Source organism: Triturus cristatus, chromosome 11 (genome assembly GCF_964204655.1).
Source record: "Triturus cristatus chromosome 11, aTriCri1.1, whole genome shotgun sequence".
Taxonomy (NCBI): Eukaryota; Metazoa; Chordata; class Amphibia; order Caudata; family Salamandridae; genus Triturus; species Triturus cristatus.
Window position 1 is genome coordinate 1,124,522,815 of NC_140594.1, and position 24,376 is coordinate 1,124,547,190.

General features: G+C 45.4%; 1 protein-coding gene across 1 annotated transcript in view; it reads right to left on the reverse strand.

Moving 5' to 3' along the window:
* DIS3L2 (DIS3 like 3'-5' exoribonuclease 2) overlaps positions 1 to 24,376 on the reverse strand; it is a 1,010,223-nt gene that overhangs the window by 192,890 nt on the left and 792,957 nt on the right. The window contains exon 15 of the mRNA XM_085635696.1: positions 40 to 119. Coding sequence (XP_085491822.1) covers positions 40 to 119 — 80 coding nt within the window. The remainder of the gene's footprint in view (positions 1 to 39; positions 120 to 24,376) is intronic.

Sequence of the window (24,376 nt, forward strand, 5' to 3'; positions counted from 1 at the left end):
GAATCCTTTTTGGGGCGGATTGGGGCTCGGCGGACTTACTTATTGCTGTCTCGGTACTGGTACACGTAGCATCCCTGGGGCATCCCGCTCTCTTTGTCCAACGTGAAGGCCAGCTTCATCTGTAGAGGAAGCGGAGGGAAGAGTTAGCTGAGAGCAGGTCACAGTCCAACCCCCTCATTGTGGCACAGCTCCTGGAGCAACCATGGATCCTCAGACCATGGAAGCCACGAGGAGGTGTCCATAGGACAGAGCAAGAGAGAGAAAAAGAAAAAGGAGGAGGAAAGGAAAGAGGAAAAACAGCGACAAAGAGAGAAAGCAGAAATGAGAAAAACACAGCAAAAGTAAATAAAGGGGCAGGAAGTGTAGGGTGGTGGACGAAAGAGGCCTGAGGTGGAATCAGCTCCAAGCAGCCTTGGCATTCGCCAAACCCGACATTCATCAGTGCTGCCTGCATACGTCTGAGGAAAAACATTGAGCACCAGCAGTTTAATTTACAAATTAAGCACTGGACAGTCACACCAAGTAGAAAACATCAGACACAACCCTTACCAACGGCCGCTCCTCCATAATGGCGGAGGAGCGTCACCTCCCTGTCAGAGCCAGCATATGAAAAAAATTATAAAACAATTTTATTATCCTTTTATTTTTCACTGCGAACAAAGTCTGCTGAGGTTGGGGCGGGCCATCCTCAATGGAGAGCAGAAGGGGGGAGGAGTGGTGGGCACTGGTATGCGCAAGTCTGTGTGGCCGGCCGTCTTAGGACGACCAAACCGACATGCACACTTCGATTTTTCCACCCCAGCTGTGTTGCAGCCAGGTGGAGAAAAGGCACATGCTCCCTGTGCCTGAGCGAGCGTCAGACCAGCTCGCTCACGCCAATCCCGGCGCTTCTCTCATGCTTGTTATAGCATGAGAGTAGCATCTGGATTGCCTGTGCAGAGACCAAGACGTTGGGAAGGAGCACTGAAGCGGCGGGCTGCAGTGGCAGGTAAGTGCTTTTTTTTTTTCTTTTAAATTATTATTCCCCCCGCTGCCCCACCACTCTTTATTGGCAGCAGCCGCTGCTGACCCTTGAACAAAATGGTGAATCGGCTTCTCCCAAAACCAATGGTAAACCAAGATCCCGTCATACCCAGCCAGGAATCTCAGGAACAGGCACAATAGTGCTATCTCCAACCAGTCAATAGTCCTACCGGGTACAGAGAAAAAAAGAGCAAAATGACTCCTGCCAGCCGCCACAGAGCCAACAACTTCACACCGCAACACACCATCTGGCTGAAATAGGAACAACAAACTTGCCAACTCAATATCATACTACCTCAAACGGAGCGCACAAGAAACGAAACATGGCAATTCATGTGCAAAGTAACTGCAAGATACCATTAACTGCAACACTGGACGCCCGGCTAGCCTGGTAAGGGACGCATGATCATACAAGATCATTGACTTTTCACATTAGACCACTTAATGACTCACCTGTCCAGCAAAGGACAACTCATAACACATAATATCTGCGTCAGACAGCAACACATCCTACGTGCCTGACACAGGCAGACAACTTGACAAAAAAAAAACACAAACTTCAAAATGTGAAAAACAACGCAGGGACAACACAAACCTATGCTCACAAATACTTACAACGAAGCAATTATGAGAAGGTGATCAGCAATCATCCGCACTGTGAGAGAGTAAATGGATGAATGAAAGGCATTTGTAAAGCACAAACAATCACCTCAAGGGGTGTCTTGGCGCTAAAATCTGGGAACAAAGAGGAACTTGTCCAACCACAACTGAAAGGAAACAAAATGAAGCAAAATAACCATTAAAGCTGAGAAAAAAGGCAAGATTTTAGGAGGTTTCTAAAAGCGTCCATGTTCATCCACCCGATATCCTCAGAGAAACGAGTTTAAAATTAAGCTCAGAGGTGGAAGGGTTCTTATCAAGAGCCAAAATCAATTGGGTCTCATCCACATTAGACATAACGGAGATCCCAAAAGATTTGGTAAGAACTATTAGTGGAGTCATATATACACTGAATAACGTAGGCCTGGAGGAATACCATATTTGAGCAGCTTCTCCACCGGTCCCATAGTAATGACCTGCCTCCTTTTTTCTAACAAAAGATTGAAACACCTCCAAGCCCAGCCACTGATGCGTTTGTCAGCCAACCGTTCTAGACGATGTGACAGATCGTGTCGAATGTTCCCTGCATATCCAACAGAATCAGCAGCGCACATTTACCACTATCTGAGCAAACTAACGATTCTGAGCCTCCCAGCAGTGTGGATTATGTAGAATAATTAGGTCTGAAACCAGTTTGAGGAAAATGGAGGATGTTGTAGGTTTCTTAAAACTCCACGAGTTGTTGATTGGCCATTTTCTCCAAAACCTTTGCTAACGCCGGAAGCAGAGAGATGGGTCTAACATAAGAGAGGCTGAACGGGTCAGCATTAGATTTCTGTAATAATGGTTTAACAAAGGCTAACTTCCATTTATCAGTAACAGAAGGAAAGACAAGGGATTGATTAAGATATGGAATTCAAGAACAGATTGATGATCTCGATAGCCTTTCCTAAGACCGAAGGAGGACATGGATCCAGCAGGGATCCTGATCAGCAAAGCCTCATTGCCTGTTCGGACTTCGCCAGTGTTATCAAGCTGAAATCAGTGAGACAGGGAGCCATGGAGTCATCCCACAGGACCCTTTAAATCAGCCAACTTGTCGCGCAATTCTAGTGGCAAGAAAGGAACAGGTGTGCAACTATGGGGTGGGAGAAAGTCTTTAGAAATTTGGAAGATCGCGTGAGAATCATTTTTAGCCGCTTCTATCTTAGAAGCAAGGTGAGTTCCCTTAGCTTCTAAAATTGATTTATAGTATTGTTTTTAAAGCAGTCTTGGATACCTATCTACATTGGAGTATGATGGCTACCAAGTGCCCTTAGTTGTCTAGGGGCTTATGGCCTCTAGCTAGGAGTAAAAAAATTGAAAATAGTGATCAGGAGGATAATAAACCAAAAATCCGGAAAAGGCATCTTGCGGTGAAAACTTCAGAAAGTAACCCAGGCTTTCTGCTCCTACTAAGTGATCTGTATGGAACCCCAAGCACTGCAAAGTATTGCAAAAAAACAATAGCAAAGCCTCCTCCCTGGCTCGCCATTGTGTCAGCATGTGCAAAGTATAAACCTTAGGGTTCGCCAATGCCATAAGTGATTGCAAAATTCATTTAACCACGTTTCGGTAAGAAAAAGAAAATCTAGATTTTTGTCTATCAACAAATTAAATATATATCCAGGGGGGGTTAGGGAGTGATCTCACATTCATAAGTCCCCCAGTAACTTCATGCTTTTCTAGCAGTTATTAGACAGGCCCTAGTTAACACCCCGGCCCCTACCCTTAACTGAGAGGTCATCTCAGTTAAGGGCAAGGTCCAAGATTCCCATAAATGTATTAGCAAGCTCTCACACTGTTTGTTGGTGGCCTACCTGGCAGCAGAACAGAAAACAACCACCACTACAGAAAAAAAGCAATATTCTGAGCTCTGATAAACTTTTCTATTTGATTGGCAAGTTAGACAGTAAACATTCTGTTATCCACACAAGTCCACAAATAGCGGTCTGCCACTCACGCCCCATGTGTCTAGAGACCAGAGCGAGAGGGTTGAATGGAGGTGGCACTCCCGCTCTCCCGACCACCATCTCCCGCCAGCCACGGTGCCTGCAGTCGTCGCCGACGGTTGTGGCACGGGCCACGCTGACAAGAAACACGCGCAGACATGGGTCCCGTGCACATTGTGCCACTGGAACCCAGCTGTACCCGGCTGATGAACCCAGAACGAGGGCGAAGCCAGTCCTGGGGTGCTTGTGTTCAGATTCAGGGAGGGCCTAGCTTGGTAGTTCTGTTCTGATTGGAGGAGGGCCAAGATTAATTTACATATGGCTGGGTCCAAACTGAGGTGGCATGGTGTGCAAAAGAACGAAGGGTTGGGATGCAGCCCGAGTAATTACCAGAGGCTGAGATTAATTCAAGCATTCCAGCCATCACTTTTTTGCATACCTTAGCTATGACAAAGCCTTTATTTCCTCCAGCGACCCATCTCCTCCTTCAAAGCCCAAGCCTCCTTTACCGCTATTCCTTCAATGCCTTGACCTTCATGCTGCATCACCCTTCCAGCTCATTCACCTTCCATCTCACTCTCTATGTCTACCATCTGCCTCAAATATTGGAGAGGGTTGGCGCGGATGGGTGTCTTTATCTATATACTCCTACTGATACATTTTCTTTTTCCAAATGTCACTTTGACTTATGTAGTTAATGACTTTGGAAACTTTTCATGATTGACAGCAGCACTGTGTTTGTGGTAGGAGATCTAAAGCTCTCTTGCACCTGTAATCAGCCACCTGACATGGGTGGGGCTGAAATGGAAACCCGCCTGAGGCATCTTGTCAGGTCGCGAGATTTATGTAAGGGATTTAGTGCGTCTGGTTTCCAAACCTCAGGTATTCTACCTGTGTAAACACACCTCCTGCGCACCGGGAGCGCAGGAAAGCATGCCCAATGCATCGCCTTGGGTGCCGGCCTTTAAAAGTGGGGGAGAAAGAGTCATGCAGAGTTTTCTGCACTCTTGAGAGGGTGAAGCCTTCCACATAGTGGTACATGATGGGACATCATGGACAGCTGCAGTGCCTTACAGGTGAAAGAGTTGTTTTGGTACCGCCATTGGCAGCGATGACGGGGCAATGGGTGGTGCAAGCTTCAGCGGCCTCCTGGTCAGGGCCCTGGCACTTATTATTTTACAAATCAAGCACTGAAAATATTCATTCTAATTGTATTGGGCTTTCTTCTAGCACAGGGGCTCCAATCTTTTCCGCAATAGGAGCTATTTATGTTCAATAAAAATCATCCCAAGATACTAATGAGAGTTGCAATAGTGACCACAACAGAGAAGCTTCTATCAGTGGCCACCACATGCAAGATTAGCAGCAGTTAGAACCTTGGTGCAGGTTTGTCAGCAGCAATGCACAATAAAAATAAAAAAATAAAAAAGGCGTGGTCAATGTGGAATGCCTGTATGAGTGCGATATGTAACAGCCACATTGGCAATTCCCCTTCACTACAGTATTAATATTGAAAATAAGTCTACCCAACTCTGCATGATTAACCCGTTATCAGCTTTAATTATGTTATTTATATTTTGTAAATTCAACAATTTTTACCAAACATCAGCTTATGAGTTCTCAAAATACACACACTAGTCTCACATACATGTTTTTCAATGTTGGTACACAGACATGAATTTAACCAAGTAAAACCTTCTAATTGTGTAGGCCGGGCTGCACACAGGAGAGTTACCAACAAGTAGCTTTCGAGCTACCAGGAGCCCAGGAGTTAGTTACTCGTTGGAGAGGCCTGACCATCAAATACAAGGGACAGGTCATTATAAAAGTCAAGTGCACTTATTTTATCAACCTAGAATGAATAAAAGGCGGAGTCATTCTGCCCAAATTTACATCTTTGACTTGCAAAACGCAATTAAGTCTACATTATCTCTGAAAATAGCCCAAATGTCGGAATGTAACACCAGTGAACAAAGCTCTAGTCTGTGTAAGTGCTAACTCCCTTCAGCAAAGCCACTGGTCACCCCACACCGTAATCCCCACTACTACCCCCTTTTCCAAAGCACCATTGCACCTGTGGAGCGGCACCGGCCACTATGGGATATCTTTTTCGTACGTTTTGGTTGTTGCCCTGAAACATCATTAAGTACTAGCAATTTATGGGCGAATCTCCATATTTATGGAGTTTATGGATAGATCATATTGTACTTGCAGTGTGGCTAGTTTGATATCTTTTACACGGCCTTACTCAGTCTCCGGCTCTCCCCGCCTGTCGAACAGCTTTGACTGCCCTTCCTGAACAGTAGGATTCTTTATATTGCGTTGGTTTGATGCTCTTTACTTTCCTACATATGCTACATTTCACATTTGACACAGGGAGCTAGCTGACTCTGAGCTGCCCTGGAGAGGACAGCTCAGGGCAGCATCTTTGGCACTCTTGTAGCCTTTTCAATATTGCCAATTTCTTACAATTTCTTCTGGGTCAGGCCTCTTCGGGATCTTACGCCACACCCCAGCCTGGGGTGTGTGGCACCGGTGAGCGAGGCTGGGCACTGGAGGTAGGCTCTCTGCTGTCGCCCCCTCACCTCTGACTGTGTAGAGTGGGTAATGATGCAGTGTGCTGCAGATGATGGTGGTGCAGCGTGCCTCAGGTTGTAACTGCACTATAACGCTGGCAGGGGTACCCTCCTTAGAGGGTGATGGTGCTCTGTGCAGCACATGTGATGAATTGTTTGGCAAACCCTTGGTTTGATTTTTGAGGAGTACATGTGTGGGATTTTTGTATATGTCCTTTTGTGTCTTATTCATGTTTTTAGGTTGGAAGTGGAGGGTGAGGAAAGCCAGATTTTGTTTAACTTGCCTTAGCTGAGAGAAGGCAAAGGAGTCACTCAATGCTTCCAAAGTTTGCCGACATCTGTTTTAGGAAGTTTATAAATAATCAATACTCTGCTCTTTATCGCTCTCTTTCCATGAAAAACTTCGAAGATTCTGGTAGGGCTGATTCCATTGAGGCTGAGCACAAAGTCATCATTTTACTATTGAACAAGGATGTAATGCACCACATGAGGGTACTGTACTTAGCGGCAATCACAGCAAAGCACAGTGAATAAACAGTGCAAAATAATGTACAGTAAATAAATACACTGGCAAAGTAGTGGGGTATGGCCTACTCCTCAAACGTGTCAGTAAAAGTTATCTTTTGTCGCTAATATTGACAATTTTTCCTAACATTTTACTAGCACTGTCCAGAATATGTCTCCATGCCAGGCGGTCACCCTAAGAAGTGCTGTTAAGCATGGCTACTCCCACATAACATGGGAGGACTAACTTAAGCTGCCGCTCCAGAAACATGAAGGGTGCCCGGGGGTATAAGCTGAGAAATGTGAACTTTTGAGGTAAGGTGCGATCATTCCCCACGCACACACCCAGTGCCAGGTTGGGGGTTCCTGCACAAACTTCATCGAAGCTCCATTTCGATCAATGGTCATCAATAGTCAGAAAAAACATTAGACTTGTACTTTCTGAAGAAAGTGTGGTCCTGTGGAAGGAAGTGGTGGGTCTGTGGATGAGGTTTGATACCGGAGAATGTGTGGCTCGCGGAAAGAGGTGTGGCTCGCGGAAAGAGGTGTGGCTCGCGGAAAGAGGTGTGGCTCGCGGAAAGAGGTGTGGCTTTCACAAAAAGAGACATGGATTTCACAGAAAAGGATGTGGTCTTGTGGGACAAAATGGCTCCTGTGGAGGAGGTACGCCTGCACAAAAGGGTGTGTCCCGCAGAAAGACAAGTGGCTTGGTGGAAGAGGCATGGCCTTATGAAAAACGGCATGGCCTCTTGAGGCATCTCTGCACTGCTCGCACATGTGGGTCAGTGTTCTAATCCTGGCTGCTGCTTTTCCACTTAGTCAAACTGTGTGCTCCTGGCAGACAACCCTCTCCCCTGGACTCCGTTAATATTTCAGTGCTTTCTTACAGGCTAAGCCCCGATGGTAACTACTATAGAAAAACTAGAGCCTTTCAAATCCTGTAGTGCATTAAAAGCAGCGGGGGCACAACTTACCACTTCTTGGCGCAATGTGCAATTCTGAGTGATACATGCAGTCCATAATACCTACCAGGCAGCATCCTCCATCAGACTGCTCCATGAGTGAGGAGCGGGAGCTCGAAGCAGTGAAACCTACAGGAGGCAGGCCAGGGACAAAGTACTGCACACGGCTTCATTTCCTATCTTTAGAGTGTTAATCACCTAATTACGTAATCAGATACCTATTACCGCTTAAAATGAACAAAGACTTGTATTTGTCCTCATGTTTCTAAGCCAAGCCTCAAAGAGCTGCTACTAGGAGTCATTAGCATTACTGAACTCACTTTACTGACTTCAAGCTGGAGGGAACCGGCCTGGTTTTAAGATGCCACGAACAGCCTCTGCCACTGGCAGCTGAACCCACTTAGTTACTTTATCTATAATGCTTAATACAGGTCACTCCCACAGTGACCATTTAAAAATAAAGGGGCACATTTTAAACAGCAGTTGCTTGTGGTAAGAAACCAAAGGTGGACATTGCAGGGACGCCAATGAGCCAGGAATGTATTTCCCTCTTGCACCTTTCCTACTAGAGAGAGGATTCGGTTTACTGGCCAGAGGAGGTCTTTAACACCAGTACTATCACTAGATGGCATTTTATTGTGTCCTTACTGTTCACTTCTAAAAGACCAACAAACCCTCCAGAAGATGGGGCCCAAACGCTTTGCAGTTCGTTACAAAGGTTGTAACTCAACACGTCCTTGTGTCCAACTCTGAACCCCACATGCAGTGCTACCTCGAAGTCAAGTTTTTTTTTTACATCGAGAACCTAACCGAAGGCTCATTTCCCTGGCGCCTGCGTCTGTCCTCGTGCTCCCCATTAGAGGCTTGCAGACGCCCGCCGCTACCTCCTCGAGTTGGGGTGGATTTAGGAAGAAAGCAGCTCTTTGGTGTCCAGTGACCAATGACAATGAAAAGGTTTGCCAAATTGATTCCTCCAAAAGGATGCCGTTCTTCTGTGGCAAAATGCAATGGTGAATACTTGCCCCTTCCACCCCCAAAGAATGGGGCAAAGGGGCAGGTGCACGAGAATGCACATTTTAAAAATCAAAGACTCTACTTGTGCAGTCATATAGCTAATGCCCCAATTCAAATGTTTAATTCATTTCCTTCTCAATGGGCAGTGAGAAGAATAACTGCTTGTAATAGATTGTTCTAAAAAAGGCAAATACGGACGATTCAGGTAGAAACAGTATTATTTGTGTACTATTAGTCTTGCACACGCCCGAGTGATCGCGGCTGTAGGTTATCTGGTACCCTGATATTTTCTGGCCCACCACACACAACAATCATGCCTGCACGCTGAAGCCTAGGCTTAACATGCGATCTAGTCGACATGGAACTAATATCCATGTCCAGACTTATACTGATGACGCGTGTAGGCTAAATACCATTTTTCAGATTGACAGTACTGACCAGGCCTTTTTTTCTGTTCATGGATAATCGTGATGCCTAGAGTCCATGCATATGTAAAGTTCTTCTGGCATGTAATGGGCCGACACCCCTACATGCATATTATGTGCATGCTGTGTGACTGGAGAGATTAAATGAAATCCTTTTTGGATATTCCTGGTAAACACAGCATGAGGTTGAGGTTGAAGTGCCGCCTTCACAGACAGTGCAAGTGTACAACTCAGACAATGAAGTGTGGGAGGATGGAATGCCTCAGTCACTGAATTGTGGCATTTCGGCAAGGTCGGACAATCCTCTCTTCAGAAGAAGTTACAAGTAGGTTGACAGTGGGGAAGAGAAGGTGAGTCAGCAGACTCTGTTGTCGAGGAGGAGGAACCTTCTAGGCAGGGCCTCACCCTTTGCTATCTCCACTGGGTGCTTCCTAAAGGCTGGTGACAGCCAAGTACAGAGTCTCCACATTTGATTGTGCTAATGTTTTGGGTGCATCTTGGAGTTAAGATAGTCGCTATGTGCTGTGAGAGCCATCACCTTTGAAAAAGAATGTGTCTACTCTGCAGAAGTAAGAATGAACTGAAAAAGAACCACTCCAAACTGGTTCATGTGGACTAGCAGTGGGATGAACACAATGTGTATAGAAATGGTAACCAAACAATCCAGCATGGTTCCAGTTCCTAGTGTTTTACTGACTAAGGAAGAGAGAGCTCTGCAGAGTACTCGGAGGGCTTCTGAAATCCAGAGATGGTATCTCAGACAGCCAGCCTTGCAGAAGTGATGGGACATCCCCAGAAGTCTGTGCATCTTGCTGGAGAGCTGTGGGTAGGCTTTTGAACTGGCATAAGAAAGTGGAAGGAGCGGCTGACCCTGCAGGAAAAGGCTGACCGAGGAGTACTCCAGCCACTGTGCCCAGAGTGCGGCGGCAGCCCAAATGGAGCGGACTGAACTGAGAAGTGTAGCCTGCGCTGACCAGAGTCTGGTGAGGTTAGTCTAGTCTCCCTATGAGTTTCCACACCAAGCACAATGAGCTAAACTATCTTACGGCCCCAGTACAAGTCAGTCAGTGAGACCGTGATGTGCCGGTCATCTTTCAGAGGACACAGTATTGGAGAGGAAAAATGAAAACTTGCAATTGGAGACTTGAAACTACCACAGGTGAGGGTTCCTTTTGTCAAGAGACCTTAGGGTGCAACTGAACCTATGCTGCGCCCATCTGCAGCTACCGTACTCGACCACCAACTGCGAGAACTGGATGAGGCAGGGCGCCAGCCCGCGCTATTGATATATGCGTTAAGTATCAATGGGGTAACCCGAAATGCTACCAGACCCGGGTCAGAACTACAGTACAGTACGGAATCAGTCAAAATAGCAACAATTTCAAAGTAGAAATGATGGCATTCACAAAACCATATTTACAAGTCTGCAGTGCATGCAGTTTATTTTCAAAGCATCAATGACAAAGAATCACAATTGTCTATACAATTGAGCAAAAATAGTAACGGTGCTCAGGTAGGGGGGGAAATGAAGTGCTCAGGATCAGTGTGTGTTTGTGAGGGTTGTAGAGAAGGGAGAGGTAATGTGCCATATATACATTATATTAACATAGTAAAACCTGTCCAGCCTATAACAGGCAAATTACTAAGACAACGACACATGGCAATATAGGGATGCTGATAATAAATTTCAGTCATCAGAGCTTGGCTTAAGGAGAGCAAATAGTCAACGTTTCGACCCCTTTCAATACTCAAGGTTGTTCGGTCCTTAGCGTGGGGTCTTCATCAGGACAGAGAAGGAGAGCACCTAAAAGCAATTGAATACTCCATATTAATTATGTGTGGCCTAATGGCGGGATGCAAATGCTCATGGAAACTGAACGTAAATTATCCAGTCTAACGACAGCGAGGAGAATCAGGCTATATAGTAGGGGTAGGCGGGCTGCTTAAAGCTCCTAAATCAGAGGAAACGAACATTAGGATATTGTGTGACTAGGTAAAATGTGACAACAAATGCCAGACCCAGGTAAAATAAATATAACTTACTCGGTAAGTGAGTGGGGGCGCAGTCATTCACACTTGCACAACCGTCCAAATCATATACAAGTGGGTCCACAGATCCCACGATATCTCAAGACAATCCTAGTATACAGAACTACATTAATGGAGAGAAAATCGAGGTCTGAAAAATACGCAAACGATCGAACAATAAACTATTAAGGGGTGGTATAACACGTTAGCACAAAAGGGTGCACCCGGGACGTGTCTAATGCCCTCATGGGAAGCTAGTGGTAAATCCATGCACTCTGTGTGTCTGGTATGGACATCATAGCAATACATGTAGTGATGGACAGCACGAGCATGCAGCGGAGTGGACATCACAAGTAAAATTTTAGCCGTGTCAATAGAATCAAAAAGGCGATAAAAGGCCAATAGTGGCGGTGTCACCTTCGTGAAAACGCTAGATGTTATATTAAAGCTCAAACGTCGGTTGGCGCTTACCTTGCGGGACTACGATGTCTAGCGGGATAAATCTGGAATGTAAATAACAGTGTCGGACAGTGTCACAAACCCCGAATGTACAAGAGCTTTAAGAATGGTTAGCTGGGACTGTGTTTGTAAATAAACTTACCTCCGCCTGCCGTCTGAATCAAGAAAGACTGGTATGACGGAGCCCAATGAATTGTCTAGAAGAAGACGCGGGCGGCTGCGTGCACGTTGGGTGCAGCCGCTCACTGCCAGCACTCAAGGAGCAGTCAACTGTGATCTCGATCGTCCGAAAAGGGACTGACTCCTTGTTGTTGTGAAGTGTCAAAATCTACTGTATATCAAAATACGGAGTATTGAACTGGGATGTGCCAAATAAGGCCATGTATAGGCTACAGAGTGTAGTAAAGCAAATAAAGCCAACAAAGGCCGAAAGAAAGGAAAAGAGGCAATACACCTATAGCCCTGTGGCCATCCTCTAAAAGATATTTTTGGAAAAGCCTCGAAAGCTCATAGGCCATCCGTTGCAGTTGATTAAAATATATTAGCTTTTAATACTAGGCCCAGGCCCAAAAGCAATTCTGATAGTGATGGAATAACACATAGTTAGACAATATTAGGACAAACAACCACATATGATGGAGAAGCACAGAATTATACTTTTTAAGTGAGGCATCCCCATATATAGTGAAGACTGAAAATACCTTTAGAAACAAAGTAAGGTGTTACAGTCCAACAAAGGGCATACAGACATATCTATATAGGATAAACACTCTCATGAAGACGAAATTCGATTAACGAGATATGGTAAGGAATAGGCACATCAGTACAAGACAAACATAGGTCTTAATATTAAGCCTGGGCAAAGCACTACGCTACGCTCGCGTAGTTTGCCAAGTTTGCGCTACTTCGCACTACGCGAATTGCACAGTGCAAACATGCGTAGCGTTGCGTAGTGCAGCGGTCATTTTTTGCTTGCTCGCGGTCCTCAACATCAAGTTGGCGACCACGAGCAAGCAAAATGACATCCCGGCGAGACTTTTTCCTTGTTCGCGATCAGCAACATCAAGTTGCCGATCGCGAGCGTGGAAAATAAACATCCCGGCGAGATTCTCAACGCGAGGAGGTCAGGTTTCTCATTGCGGGTGGTCGTGTATGCTCGCTACCGCTTGCAATGAGAAACTACCAGTCCGCGTTGAGAAAGCTGCCGCTCGAGTAGAAATCTACTCGAGCGGCAGAAAACTACAGCTCGCACTGTGCAAGATGCGGTTTTCAATGATTGCACAGTGCCGGATGCTTGTCTGCACTGTGCAATCATTGAAAACGGCATCTTGCACAGTGCGAACAGGGTACTACGCAGTTCGCAAAGTGCTACGCGTAACGCCAAGTGCACTTTGCGTAGCTTCGCGTAGTGCTACTTCGCAAACTACACCCAGGGTTACTTAATATACCAAGTCTCGCACGGTAACAAGTATGGTGAAAAGACCCCAGTTGGGGCACTACTCAGTATTCAAAAAGGAAAGTTGGGCATTAGTAGCAACCAGTTCATTTAAACCATTGTTGACTGTATCCATGGTGTACATCCACTTATGTTCAGGATCGAGTTAATGTTCCCACCCCTTACTCCCAATGACACTTTTTCAAGGACCACCCACCTAATGGACTCAGGTTGGTGTCCCTGTGTTTGAAAATGATCCACCAGGGGTGCTCCCACTGTCACACACCTTATCCTGCTGCAATGTTGCAAGATCCTAGTCTTGACTCCGTCTGGTTTGACCTACATATATCTCATTACAGGGACACAAAACGGCATAGATCACGTCTGTTGAGTTGCAATTGGTATGTACCTGTAAGTGTATGGTGTTTACAACATAACTGTTTAGTTCTGATAGTCAGTTTGCAAGCTTTACATTGACCGCACCTGAAATGGCCAACAATCTCCAATAATTTCCACAGTGTCTGAATAGTGGGTTGGGAAGGTGTTTCAAGAAGGGATTTGACCACATGATCATTGATATTTTTGGCCTTTTTGAAGGAATGCATCGGTGGGTCTGGTATCTCTAAATCATCTGAGATTAGTTTCCAGTGTCCATTTATGATCTTCTTGATCTCATTACTACGCGTGCAGTATGTGGTCACACATATCCTGTTGAGGTCTGGGGGTCGTTGTTTAGGTGTCAGCAGAGAATCCCTGTCATAGAACCAGACCCTCTTCCTCTCTCGCTTGACCCATCTTTTGGGATATCCACGTTCAACAAGGCGATTGTTGAGATCATCTGATTCGGTGAAATAATCATCCTTCCGAGAACAATTCCTTCGGATCCAAAGAAATTGTCCGAAGGGCAAGTTGTCACGTAGGCCCCTCGTATGGTGGCTGGAGTATCTCAATAGCGAGTTACGTTCTGCTGGTTTCCTGTAAAGGGTGGTGTAAAGATGATCATTCTCTGTTTTTATGGAGATGTCCAAAAAGTCTATGGTGTTCTTGTCCCAGTGGATGTGAACTTGATACCATCTGATCTTGCATTCAACCATTCAAAAAAACGTTGTAGGTCCGTCGCACTGCCTGTCCAGATGAGCAACACATCATCTATAGATCGTCTCCAGTTTGTCACATTATTCTTGTATGGGTTGATCAAGCTAAAGATGGAGAAGTGTGGCTCAATGGTTAGAGCGGCAGACCCTGATGCAGAAGTCTGGCCTGGTACCAGGGTTCAATTCCCGCCTTGGCGGGTCTTGGGCTCAATTTCCTCGGACCTGATAATTCTCGCCTCGGTGCCTATCCTAATCATGGGTCCCACTCTGCAACTCTGGGCAATAGCTTGCTTAATCTCCACAACGGCCCCAACAACGCTAGGATGCCTGGCCTCACCTTGGGGGTGCCCAGGAGTGGACACTTCACAGGGAAAGACCAGGAAGGGTTCCTCAGCGGTATTCGTACAAGCGCCGAGATGCCTCGGGTAGTCGTGCGCTATACAAGTACCTCTACATTTACATTTAAAGATGAATTGATCCTCAAAGTCATCCATGAAGAGGGTAGCCAGATCTGGGGCGAAACCAGTGCCCATCGCCACTCCCTTGGTCTGTAAATAAAACTGACCTTGGAAGAGGAAGAAATTCTTCATCATTGCTACCTCTAGTAGCTCCACTATGAATCCAGTTGGAACAGGGACGGAATGTGGTCTTTTTTCCAATGCTTTAGTCATTGATTCCAAAGCTGGTCGTTGAGGAATACAAGTATACAGTGATACTATATTCAGTGTCACCAATAATTGGTGTTCAGAGTCAAAAGGCATATTGTCGATCAGGTTGATAACTTGTATTGTGTCACGCAAGTATGCTCTAGTCGATTCAGCTAGAGGTTTAAGAAAAAAGTCAATTTATTTGCATAATGGTTCAAGGAGTAAACCGCATTCAGAAATGATGGGCCGTCCTGGAGGCTGGTGCAGATTCTTATGTACCTTGGGTAGTGTATAGATAGTCGGGAGCTGCAGTTGTTTGGTATTGAGGTACTCAAATTCATGGTCAGACAGGAACCCTGCTATCTTGCCTTTTTCGGTGATATTCATGATCAATTTCCTAATCTCCTTTGTCGGATCCACGTTGAGTGTGGCATAACTCATACCATCATGAAGTTGTGAGTAAATCTCCGCTTTATAGTCTGGGGTATTCTGAACTACAACTGCTCCACCCTTGTCAGCAGGTTTGATCACAAACATCTTGTTGTTCTTAAGTGTGTCGAGGGCTTCTCGCTCTCCCTTGGTAACATTATGCTTGGTGTACTGTTTTGTAGAGCATATGTGTAGAATATTTCGAAGTACCACACTCTCAAAAGCAAGGATTTTATGTGACATCATATGAGCGGGGGGGGGGGGGCAAAAAAGTGAATGGTACCCTCAATACGGTGTGTGATGTAGAAGAGGTTGGGAATGTTTGAAATAAAGTCTCAACCTGACCTTGCGGAAGATGCGATGCAGTTCCGTTTTGATGGAGTCGATTAGGATGCGTAGTTGGCATGAAGGAGAGTCATTTGTTAGGAACCTTGGTTTCTTCTTCAGAGAGCACGTATGACGACAGATTGAGAATAGGGCTTCTCTCATCCGTTACCATCGGTAAACCCTCTGGCGGGTCTGGATCTCCCCATGGCTCTCCTGGGGGAAATCGCACCGGTTTCTGGTTCTGTCCCTGCTGGCGCCCAGCGTCCCAGTTCTGTTGGTTCCGTCCTCTACGTGGGCCTCTGTTCCAATTGTAGCCTCTGCTTCTAGGTTGTCTCCATTGGGTAACCTCTAAAAAAAGACGGTCCCTGTGGCGGTTGATACCAGCGGTCTTGACTACTCGCCAGTTCTCCAGTAATTAGCCGCTTCGCATTTGGGTGTCCCCAGAGCCTGATCCAACACGTGTCTTGTACTCTATGAACTTCAACACCGAGTGTCTCCCGCAACTAAAACTCCAGTGGGCTATTTAAGCCAATAGGATCGGCTCACCGTAAAGAACTGTAGAACAGAGATGTATAAAGACTGGCCTATAGGTCACAGAACCAGGTAAGCTTCTTGCACCATATTACAAGTGAGCTCTCAAAAGCATCAGATTCACACCTCTATATTTCTATGTTTATAACACCAGTAGCACCCATCTTGGAACAGCGTGGAGGCTTAAACCTTCCTGTGTGCAACATTACACTGTGCTGCATGTACTTATATTTGAACCAAAGAAAAGCACTGAGCTGGACAGAGTTTATTGTTTGAATGGGAGTTCTGAGTCTTTACCACCAAATTAGCTCTCTGAGAAGCCCTGGACTTCACCCCCCACTACCCTGAGAGGCAAGGACCGAAGGATGTACTTGGCGCCTAGTTTGGGTGCTATAAGAGGTCATGCCCCAGGACATCAGTGGCAAAAGGCCACAACTCCCACGATTGTGGCCCAGTAACCTCTAATACCTAGGCCCCTCTAAAAGGGTTCTGACAATTACAGACTAAATTCCCCACAGGGTTGGGGCTCTGGCGGTGGAGTGTACAAAGGTTACCAATTTATATGTGACACTATCATTTGTGGGAGTGTGAAATTTGGTGCTAGAAGTAAGTGAAGTGTCTCTCCCCCAAAGTACGAGAGACAAGAAAATGTTAAGTGGGAAAAAAGGGTTTTAAGGAAAAAGAAATTCCTATTGTTGATGTCCAAGGTCAGGTTATTTTATTAAAAACTTTCGTTTCTTTGTAGTAACATATTTTAAAATCTTAAACTGCATTATTAGAACATTTCATTTTAGAACAAATACTACTTTTCAATGGAGTCTATGGGTTTAACAATGTGAAACATAATGAAATTCGAACTGAAAAACAGGAACAGAAGCTCTGCAGCAGAGTTAACTTTACACACTGCCCACCGCATGGGCCTCGAGTAATAAACAGCAGGAAAGATGTCCACTTGGTACCTGCTCAAGGCTCGGGGCATCTGGGGATTTAGTGTCACAAGAAAGAAGAAAGCCACAGGCTGATTTACCAACACCGAGTCACAGCTTTTAGCCAGACCCAGACACCACTAGACACAGCACGCCCAGCCAACAAGCACCTTCTAATCCAGGCAATAAAACCTGGACCTGATCCCATACTGAAGGGAGGAGCTCAGCAGAAGACTAATCTCATTCAGTCCAGCCAGAAAACAAATTATGGGATGGACAGGAAGTGGAAGGAAGTTAAAGTCTGGACCGCTTCCAAGGTGCTCAGCGTCTACAGCAATAGCAGCCATTTCATTGGCTAGATCTGCACACGGGGTTACCTCAGGTGAAGGAGTTCAGGCTGTAATAAGAGGTTTTGTCACAATCCCAGGTGCACCGCGTACATGGCTGGTTGATCCACCCTGCGGAACATGCCCTGATCCCTGGACACAACACCCGGCGTTAAAGAAACAAACATCTAAGAAACTTGCTTGGTGTTTATGAAAGCCATCGCCCAACAAGCTGCTGTTAATCAGTCCTGGTCTCTGGACCTTCTCAGTCTAGATGAGTCCGGGCACCTGACGTCAACTCTGGATGCTTCGCCGCCAAGGCAAAGCCGTAGTGCCAATACTTCCAGATTCATTGCCTTTTGGCAACCAAAATTGAGAAACTTTCTTTAGTGCAAAGTAGTATTTAATTTATGAATAACTCAATGAAATGCTGCCGTATGCAATAGAGTCGGCTCACTGTCGTCACTGGCCCCCGTCACTGGCCCCCGTCACAGGATGTAGCCATGTTCCATAATTTGTCCCCCAAAAAACCTTCCGACGTTACCCATGCATCAGCGTCAAAGAAGGGTGGGTTCAAATGTGTTGACTCACCAAACAATCTAATGGGCAATTGATCTAATTAATGAGCGGAACTGAAGATGCACAAATGACTGGAGTCCGCAAAATGTAAACAGGACAATAACTTCAGAAAAAGAGGCAATTAAGAGGTAAATCTCTACTAATTAATAATTTCCATTAGCACAAGAAACAACGAAGAAACCTGAAATTCAGGTATCATTTAATCTTTCTCACAGGGAAAACGTGAGGCTACTTAAGATTGGAATACAAATTCTACTTAATTAAAAGAAAATAAATGTGTGTGCCCTGTGTATATATTTTATCTTTGCTCATTTGCAAATGCTCTAAAAGAATACAGAAGTCACTTACATAACCTGACTTGCAGGCAAGTACAGAGGGAGGTCCCTTGTGTCTGTCTCAGCCAGAAAACAAACTCATAGGGACAACTGGGTAGAAAAGGTGGGCAATTCAGTGGTACAGTTGGTTGAAATTTTATCACAAAGATAATAATTCTCTGGATTTCTTGTAAGAAGGCTACCTGTCCATTCTGCATGTCATACTGTTCTTCCAAAATGCAACTTTTGTGAAGATGAACATCTATTGGAACCCAACCCAAATGTGGGCCCCAAAAGGACGCTATTCATGGCACAAGTGGTTCCTACACCCAAGTACAACCACACAGTGCACACAAAAGGGAACTCCAGGATACAGTTTCGAGGCATGCAATGGATTCTGATAAGTCAGCATACAACTCTCCTAAGGGTGTAAGTACAAAAGGACTAGACACAAGAGGCAGGAGTAGACACTACCCAGCACTGGTGGGGGTACATACTTAGAGCACCCCCAAGACCACAGAGGATCTTGCAGTGCTGGTGGAGCAGAAAAAACTAAATCTCATCAGTGGGTTCGAAGAAGTCATGTTCAGAAGGGAGACAAAAGGCATAATGATAAGTAGATAAAGAGCAGGATGAGACAGCTGTCTGCACAGCACAGCCACTCCCATTCCCATTCCTATACTACCCCCCACCGTAACACACTGCAGATAATCTCATGGTCCTCACATAAACAACACTCTTACCTGGACCATCACATGCTGGAGAATTTCCGCTCCTTGACCGCATGAGCCATCACAAGCCTTCAAAGGGAGGAGTATTTAATGCTTCAGTGTCCGGACTTCCTGTGGAACTCTGCCTTCTTAAGCACCTTTTCATTCATACATCACTATCTCCCTTCACAGGTCGTTCAGTACGTCTACCCTCCTTGGGCAAACTGACCATCAAACTCATCCACCGCCATTTAGAAACCAGGTACACGGGAAAGTCCATACTGCTTGTTCCAGGAAACATCAGAGAATGCAATTAGGTAAACACCCCAAAGAAGGAAGAGGGTCTTTTATATTATTTTAGACACTTTTAGATTGCACTAGAGGACTTCTGAATAACTGATCCAGTGTGAATATGTGGGCAACTATCTGACGTCCTCGTTGATCATTCACACGCCCTGTGGGGTCTGGTTAGTACTGAACAAAGCCATGAGATAATTTTAGCGAAAAGATGGCAAAGGAGGTCACCTCCCATGTCCAGGACCTTTTCACTTGGCCAATGTCCGAAGGGAATAGAACTATGAGCTAAGGTGCTGCAGTTGATCCCAAGACCTTGTTGATAGCTCTGCTACATGGGTGCCAGTGATAGAATAGAGCCTTCATTAGAAAATGATCCTTTAGTTCCAATAATGTGTATTTCACACAAACTTCTTCGCTAGAAGCATTCCCTTTGAAGCAATAATGAAAGAAGGTGGGACTAATAAGAGGTTTAGAAGAGCCACACCACACCGGGAAATGATGGAGAACAATTGCAATTGTGATTGCATTTATATAGTGCTTTCTATCCCTGACGAGGCATCGAAGCACTTTTCGGCGAGGAGCACACAATTTCGGAACCCAAGAAGGATTAGTGGCGCATTTGTATAGGGGGATATGAAATTAATTTGAGCTGTGGCCATGTAAGTTTGTTTTTTGGATTGAAAAAGGATAATGGAAGGATAGAAGAGTGGAGGGTTTGCATTTATATAATGCTTGCTACCCCTGATGAGGTGTTGAAGCGCTTTTCGGCATCTAGCACACTACTCCGGAACCAAAAAAGGATTAATGTTGAAAGCAAGCATCATTTCTGAAATCAAAATATGATAGGTAATGTTTGATGAATGCAGGCACAGAAAACCACAGAGCGTGCCTGGTAAATGTGAGAACAACTCACAGAAGCGTGATGTGCCAGCCCTTCCACTGGAAAAGTGAGTCCCAATGCACTCTGCAAGACCTATCTTAGTTAACTCAAAACAAAGCTTAAAACAGAGTACATGCCCCCTGGAGAGAGAGTGCTTCAATACAGGTCGCTCTGTCGCAGCACAAAAAAATCCAACTAAGAATTTGGTATCTGAACTGTATTCCTTCAACCACGAAATATAAAACCAAGTCCCTTCTAGGGTCCAGTCTGATCAAGAGTTCTTTAGAGGGAATACCACAAGGAATGAAAGTAGGCAAATCTATAAACTTGTTTCTGAAAAGTCTACAGTCAACAAGTTGGGTTATCTTGCGTTCTCCACTCCAGCTGGGTGGAAGGGATATATTAAAAAGACTCACAAACCACTTTGGTTGAAATTTACCCAACCGATCAGAGACCTATTATGAGTGACATCCAGGGGGCAAAGAAGTGGGGTGTAATGGCCCTTTAAAATCCAACATCTGATTTGAAAGAAAATGTGGGCGGAAACATCTCTAGATCTAACATACAAGCCTTAGCCTAACACACCACAAGAGGCTGAAGGTGGCTACACCCCACTTATAGTCAGTCCAATGCCGCCACAGGCAGTACATGACACCAGAATCATCTGATTAATGATTGCTGGAGGGATCAGAACTGGCCAAATGTTTTAGAACTAGAGTAAGCTTCCAGCGTCAACACAGCCTTGGACCGTGCAGAGGGCATAACAAAAAAAAAAGAAGAAAAAAAAAAACTTGACTATAACCTCTTAAAGTTTAAATCCAACCCCATTCAGACTCAAAACAATATTACCGGTCAGTAAACAACCTACATTGCTTGCCTCAGGCTCTTTTTGCATAAAGTCCCCTCCTCATTAAATAAAAGTTATGCCCTTTCTTCATTCTTCAAATGGCAACTTTAGTGAATAGGTGACTCAAAAAACATGTACTCAACACCAAGTAGAACAATAAAACTTGCTAGATGAGGGCAGTCTGGTTGAGATACAAAAACGGGATTCACTCATTGAATTAAATCGGATGACCCCTCATTGATGTGATGGGGCTGGTGTTATTAACACCTGTGGGGCAATAACTACATTTTTTGATTTAATGAATAGGCCACCAGGAATAGTCCTCCACTGTTCATTTATATACATTTCAAATTGACACATGAATTGCGGACATGTTTCGGCGTGTAGGGTGCTCACAAGGCACTCATCGGAATGGCTGACTGACCAGAAGTATGGGCTAAATTACTGTGAATCAAAACGATTCCTCAGTAATATCTATGTTGTCCTAAGATGGTCTAGTTTTATTAACTAAACTTTACCCACACTGGAACAAAATATGTGTGGCCTTTCTTGAAATCTTTTTACAAAGCAGCACACTGAATCCAGCCAAAATGTGCTGGAATGACATTCTCTGCTTGCCGGCCCCCGCCTGGTTCTCGAGTGGCCTGCATGAAGCTGGTTGCGGTGTAGGTGGCAAGAAGCATGTGCCGCGAAGCCTTCCTGATTCAATTTGGTTAGTGCCCGAGTGGGAGCCACCAGCCTGAAACCGGATGTTAAGGTCACAGAGCCAAATACAATACGAGTATCAGCATCCAACAAGAAATCTCAAAGGTTGGAGTATGAGGCAACACCAGCTCTTTAAAGGCTCTAGGTTTATCATCTACAAGACGACTTTGCCTACGAAGATCCGGCCATTACACTGCAGAGCATGGATCAGTTAACTGCTTCAAGGTGGAGGTTTTTTTAAAAATCATTGTTGGCCCCAAATTTCAGGCTCTTGTGGAGTTTCCATCTGTGCAAAATACATCCAAACGCTCCTCAGTCCAAGAAACAATAAAGTTAGATATGGACAGAGGGCATCCAGAGCTGCAGCCTCGCGGCTCTGGATTGAACTCCCTCGCCGTCCAAGGGAAACACAGCAAGCTTGCAAGACCTAGTTGCTCAGTTCAAACAAACGCAGATAACCTCGGTAGGTTATATTCTCAGTTCTCAAATCCACTCCAGAGAGACAAGGTACTCTGGATGCAAGGAAAGGTACCAGAGTCTTACATGTGTGAAGGGCCAGGACAGGTTTGTGAAAGGAGGGAAGGAAACATCCGAGGTACAGGGAAAGGTCTCAGTCACGGCACGTCTGCGAGCCAGATGTGCAATGTTCAATGGTGAACTCTCTCCAGAACGCAGATGTTGTTGAGTTCTACTGATGAGTGAAGGCTAAGAACGAATATTATGTAAAGGGTAAAGCAGCCATAAAATATAATGGAGAAACCAGTACATATTAAGAGGTTTCTCTTAGGTTGCAATGCTCCTATAAGAAAAAAACTACAGGTAAAACCACAAAAGTAAGACTTATTGATCAGTTAGGAGGAAGCTGCCACACGTGTAGGTCCAGCTATGTGCTGGAGCGAGGCTCGGTTAATGACAGCATTTCATCAAGTTCCCATTAGAAGCCATACGTTAAACGTGCTAGTGGTTAAGAGTTGCTTGCCCCCTTGCTCTGTACATTTAGGCACATATCCTACCTCGCCCCCAACAAATTCCTGTAGGCGTTTAGTAATGAGCATTGGGGGCAAGAAGGCACACCCCACTACACTTTCTTACTTCAAACACAACACAACAGACACACCTGCATGGCTGTATAGCCAGGCGGCGGCTGGCACAATGCCTCAGTAGGGCCTCTACTATGCTAGGTGGGTCTTGTGCAAATTCCTGCAAAGGCTACCTCAGCAGTTAGTCTTTCTGAAGCTGCTAAACAGAGTAGCATTAAAAATCGCAAATAGCAAGAACTAACTAGTACTTAAAAACAGAAGAAGCAAGTTAAGAAGCTCTATTTAAAAAAAAAAATGCTCTTTTTTTTTAGAAGCACCCAAAGATTTGAATCACTGGAGAAGACCACAAAACCTTGACATAGAAGGGCCAAGGAGTGAAGGAATTCAAAGCGTACACATAGGTTAATCAGCACTCGGTAAATGCCGGCTTTATTAGGAGACCACAGGTTATCAATATATGCATTAAGGTCTCTTTGGTTTTCTGGAACGAAGCCCCTTCATTCTTTTTTAGGGTAGATGCCAGTGTCTTGCCACCCTCTCACTCGCTTTTTAAAAATAAATATAATTGGAGACACACAAGCGTGTTGATGTTATCCACAATTTCCAGATGAGCACACGGACATGCTCATAGCGTCTACAAGAGGCTTGGACATCTCTACCACTGCTGTAAGACAAGTCCTGGAAGAAAGTAGAACCCAGCCTTCCATACTGCACCGTGCCACTGGCGCCACAGCACGTCACCGTATCTGGAGCTCCACTCATTTCGTTGCTAATAGTGGTTACTTCACAGCCTTTGTCCAGAAGGAATCGATTTTTTGTTAAGACCATCATTTCCCCACACAAGGAATAACAGATCATCAAATTCTAATTAATCCAAATTCATATTTCAGGATAAGGAAGGCAGAAAGGGACTCTTGTGGAACGGGCCATTCCAAAGCGGGGTGAACCTGCCTTATTGCGCCTTATGTTCACCCAACAGGGCAGTGGGCGGCCATCTTGTTCGTATTCATGGGCGCCGGGCCAATTTCCTTCTTATGGGGAACACAAGGCGAGGCATTAAGTGTCCTGATGAAATCAAACGGTGCATGGCTACCCAACAAAACTGATCATCACTCAAGGCGCAGACAAAGACGGCGGCCACAATGGGGAGCGCCCCCCCCAAGAGGTCACCTCTAACCACATTAGCCATGGTCTTCCGAAGCGGGACTCCAGAACAGCTAATGCACCCCTGCACCAATATGGGGGGCTAGAAAGCTTATTTACCGAGGCACTCGACACAAACGACTGTTATACGTTAAAAGGATGCGGCGGGGCCCATTGAAGCCAGGACAAACATGTCCATTGAGCCGGCCTTGTGATGAAGTGAAGGGACATTGTTCGAAGCCTGGGACGGCCGCGGCGGGGGAACTTCAGAGGGTCTGCTCCACTATGGGTCACCCACGAGCTCCCTGGACCCGTTCCCTGCATTCAGCTCAGACATCCGCACCCCCCTTTGAAGTTTGGGAGAAAGCCCGCCTCATCCATCAATGACACGAAGGGTGTCAAAAGGCCTTGGGAGTTCATTTAGCTCTTTACAACTGCAAAGTATTGCCTGGGGGGAATCAACAGAAGGGCGGCGAAGCGGGGGCGTCCAGAGCCGAAATGAAACGGCAGTAAAACCCCGAGGACGACGAGTGGATGCCGGGAGCTCCGAGAGGGAGGGCCCTT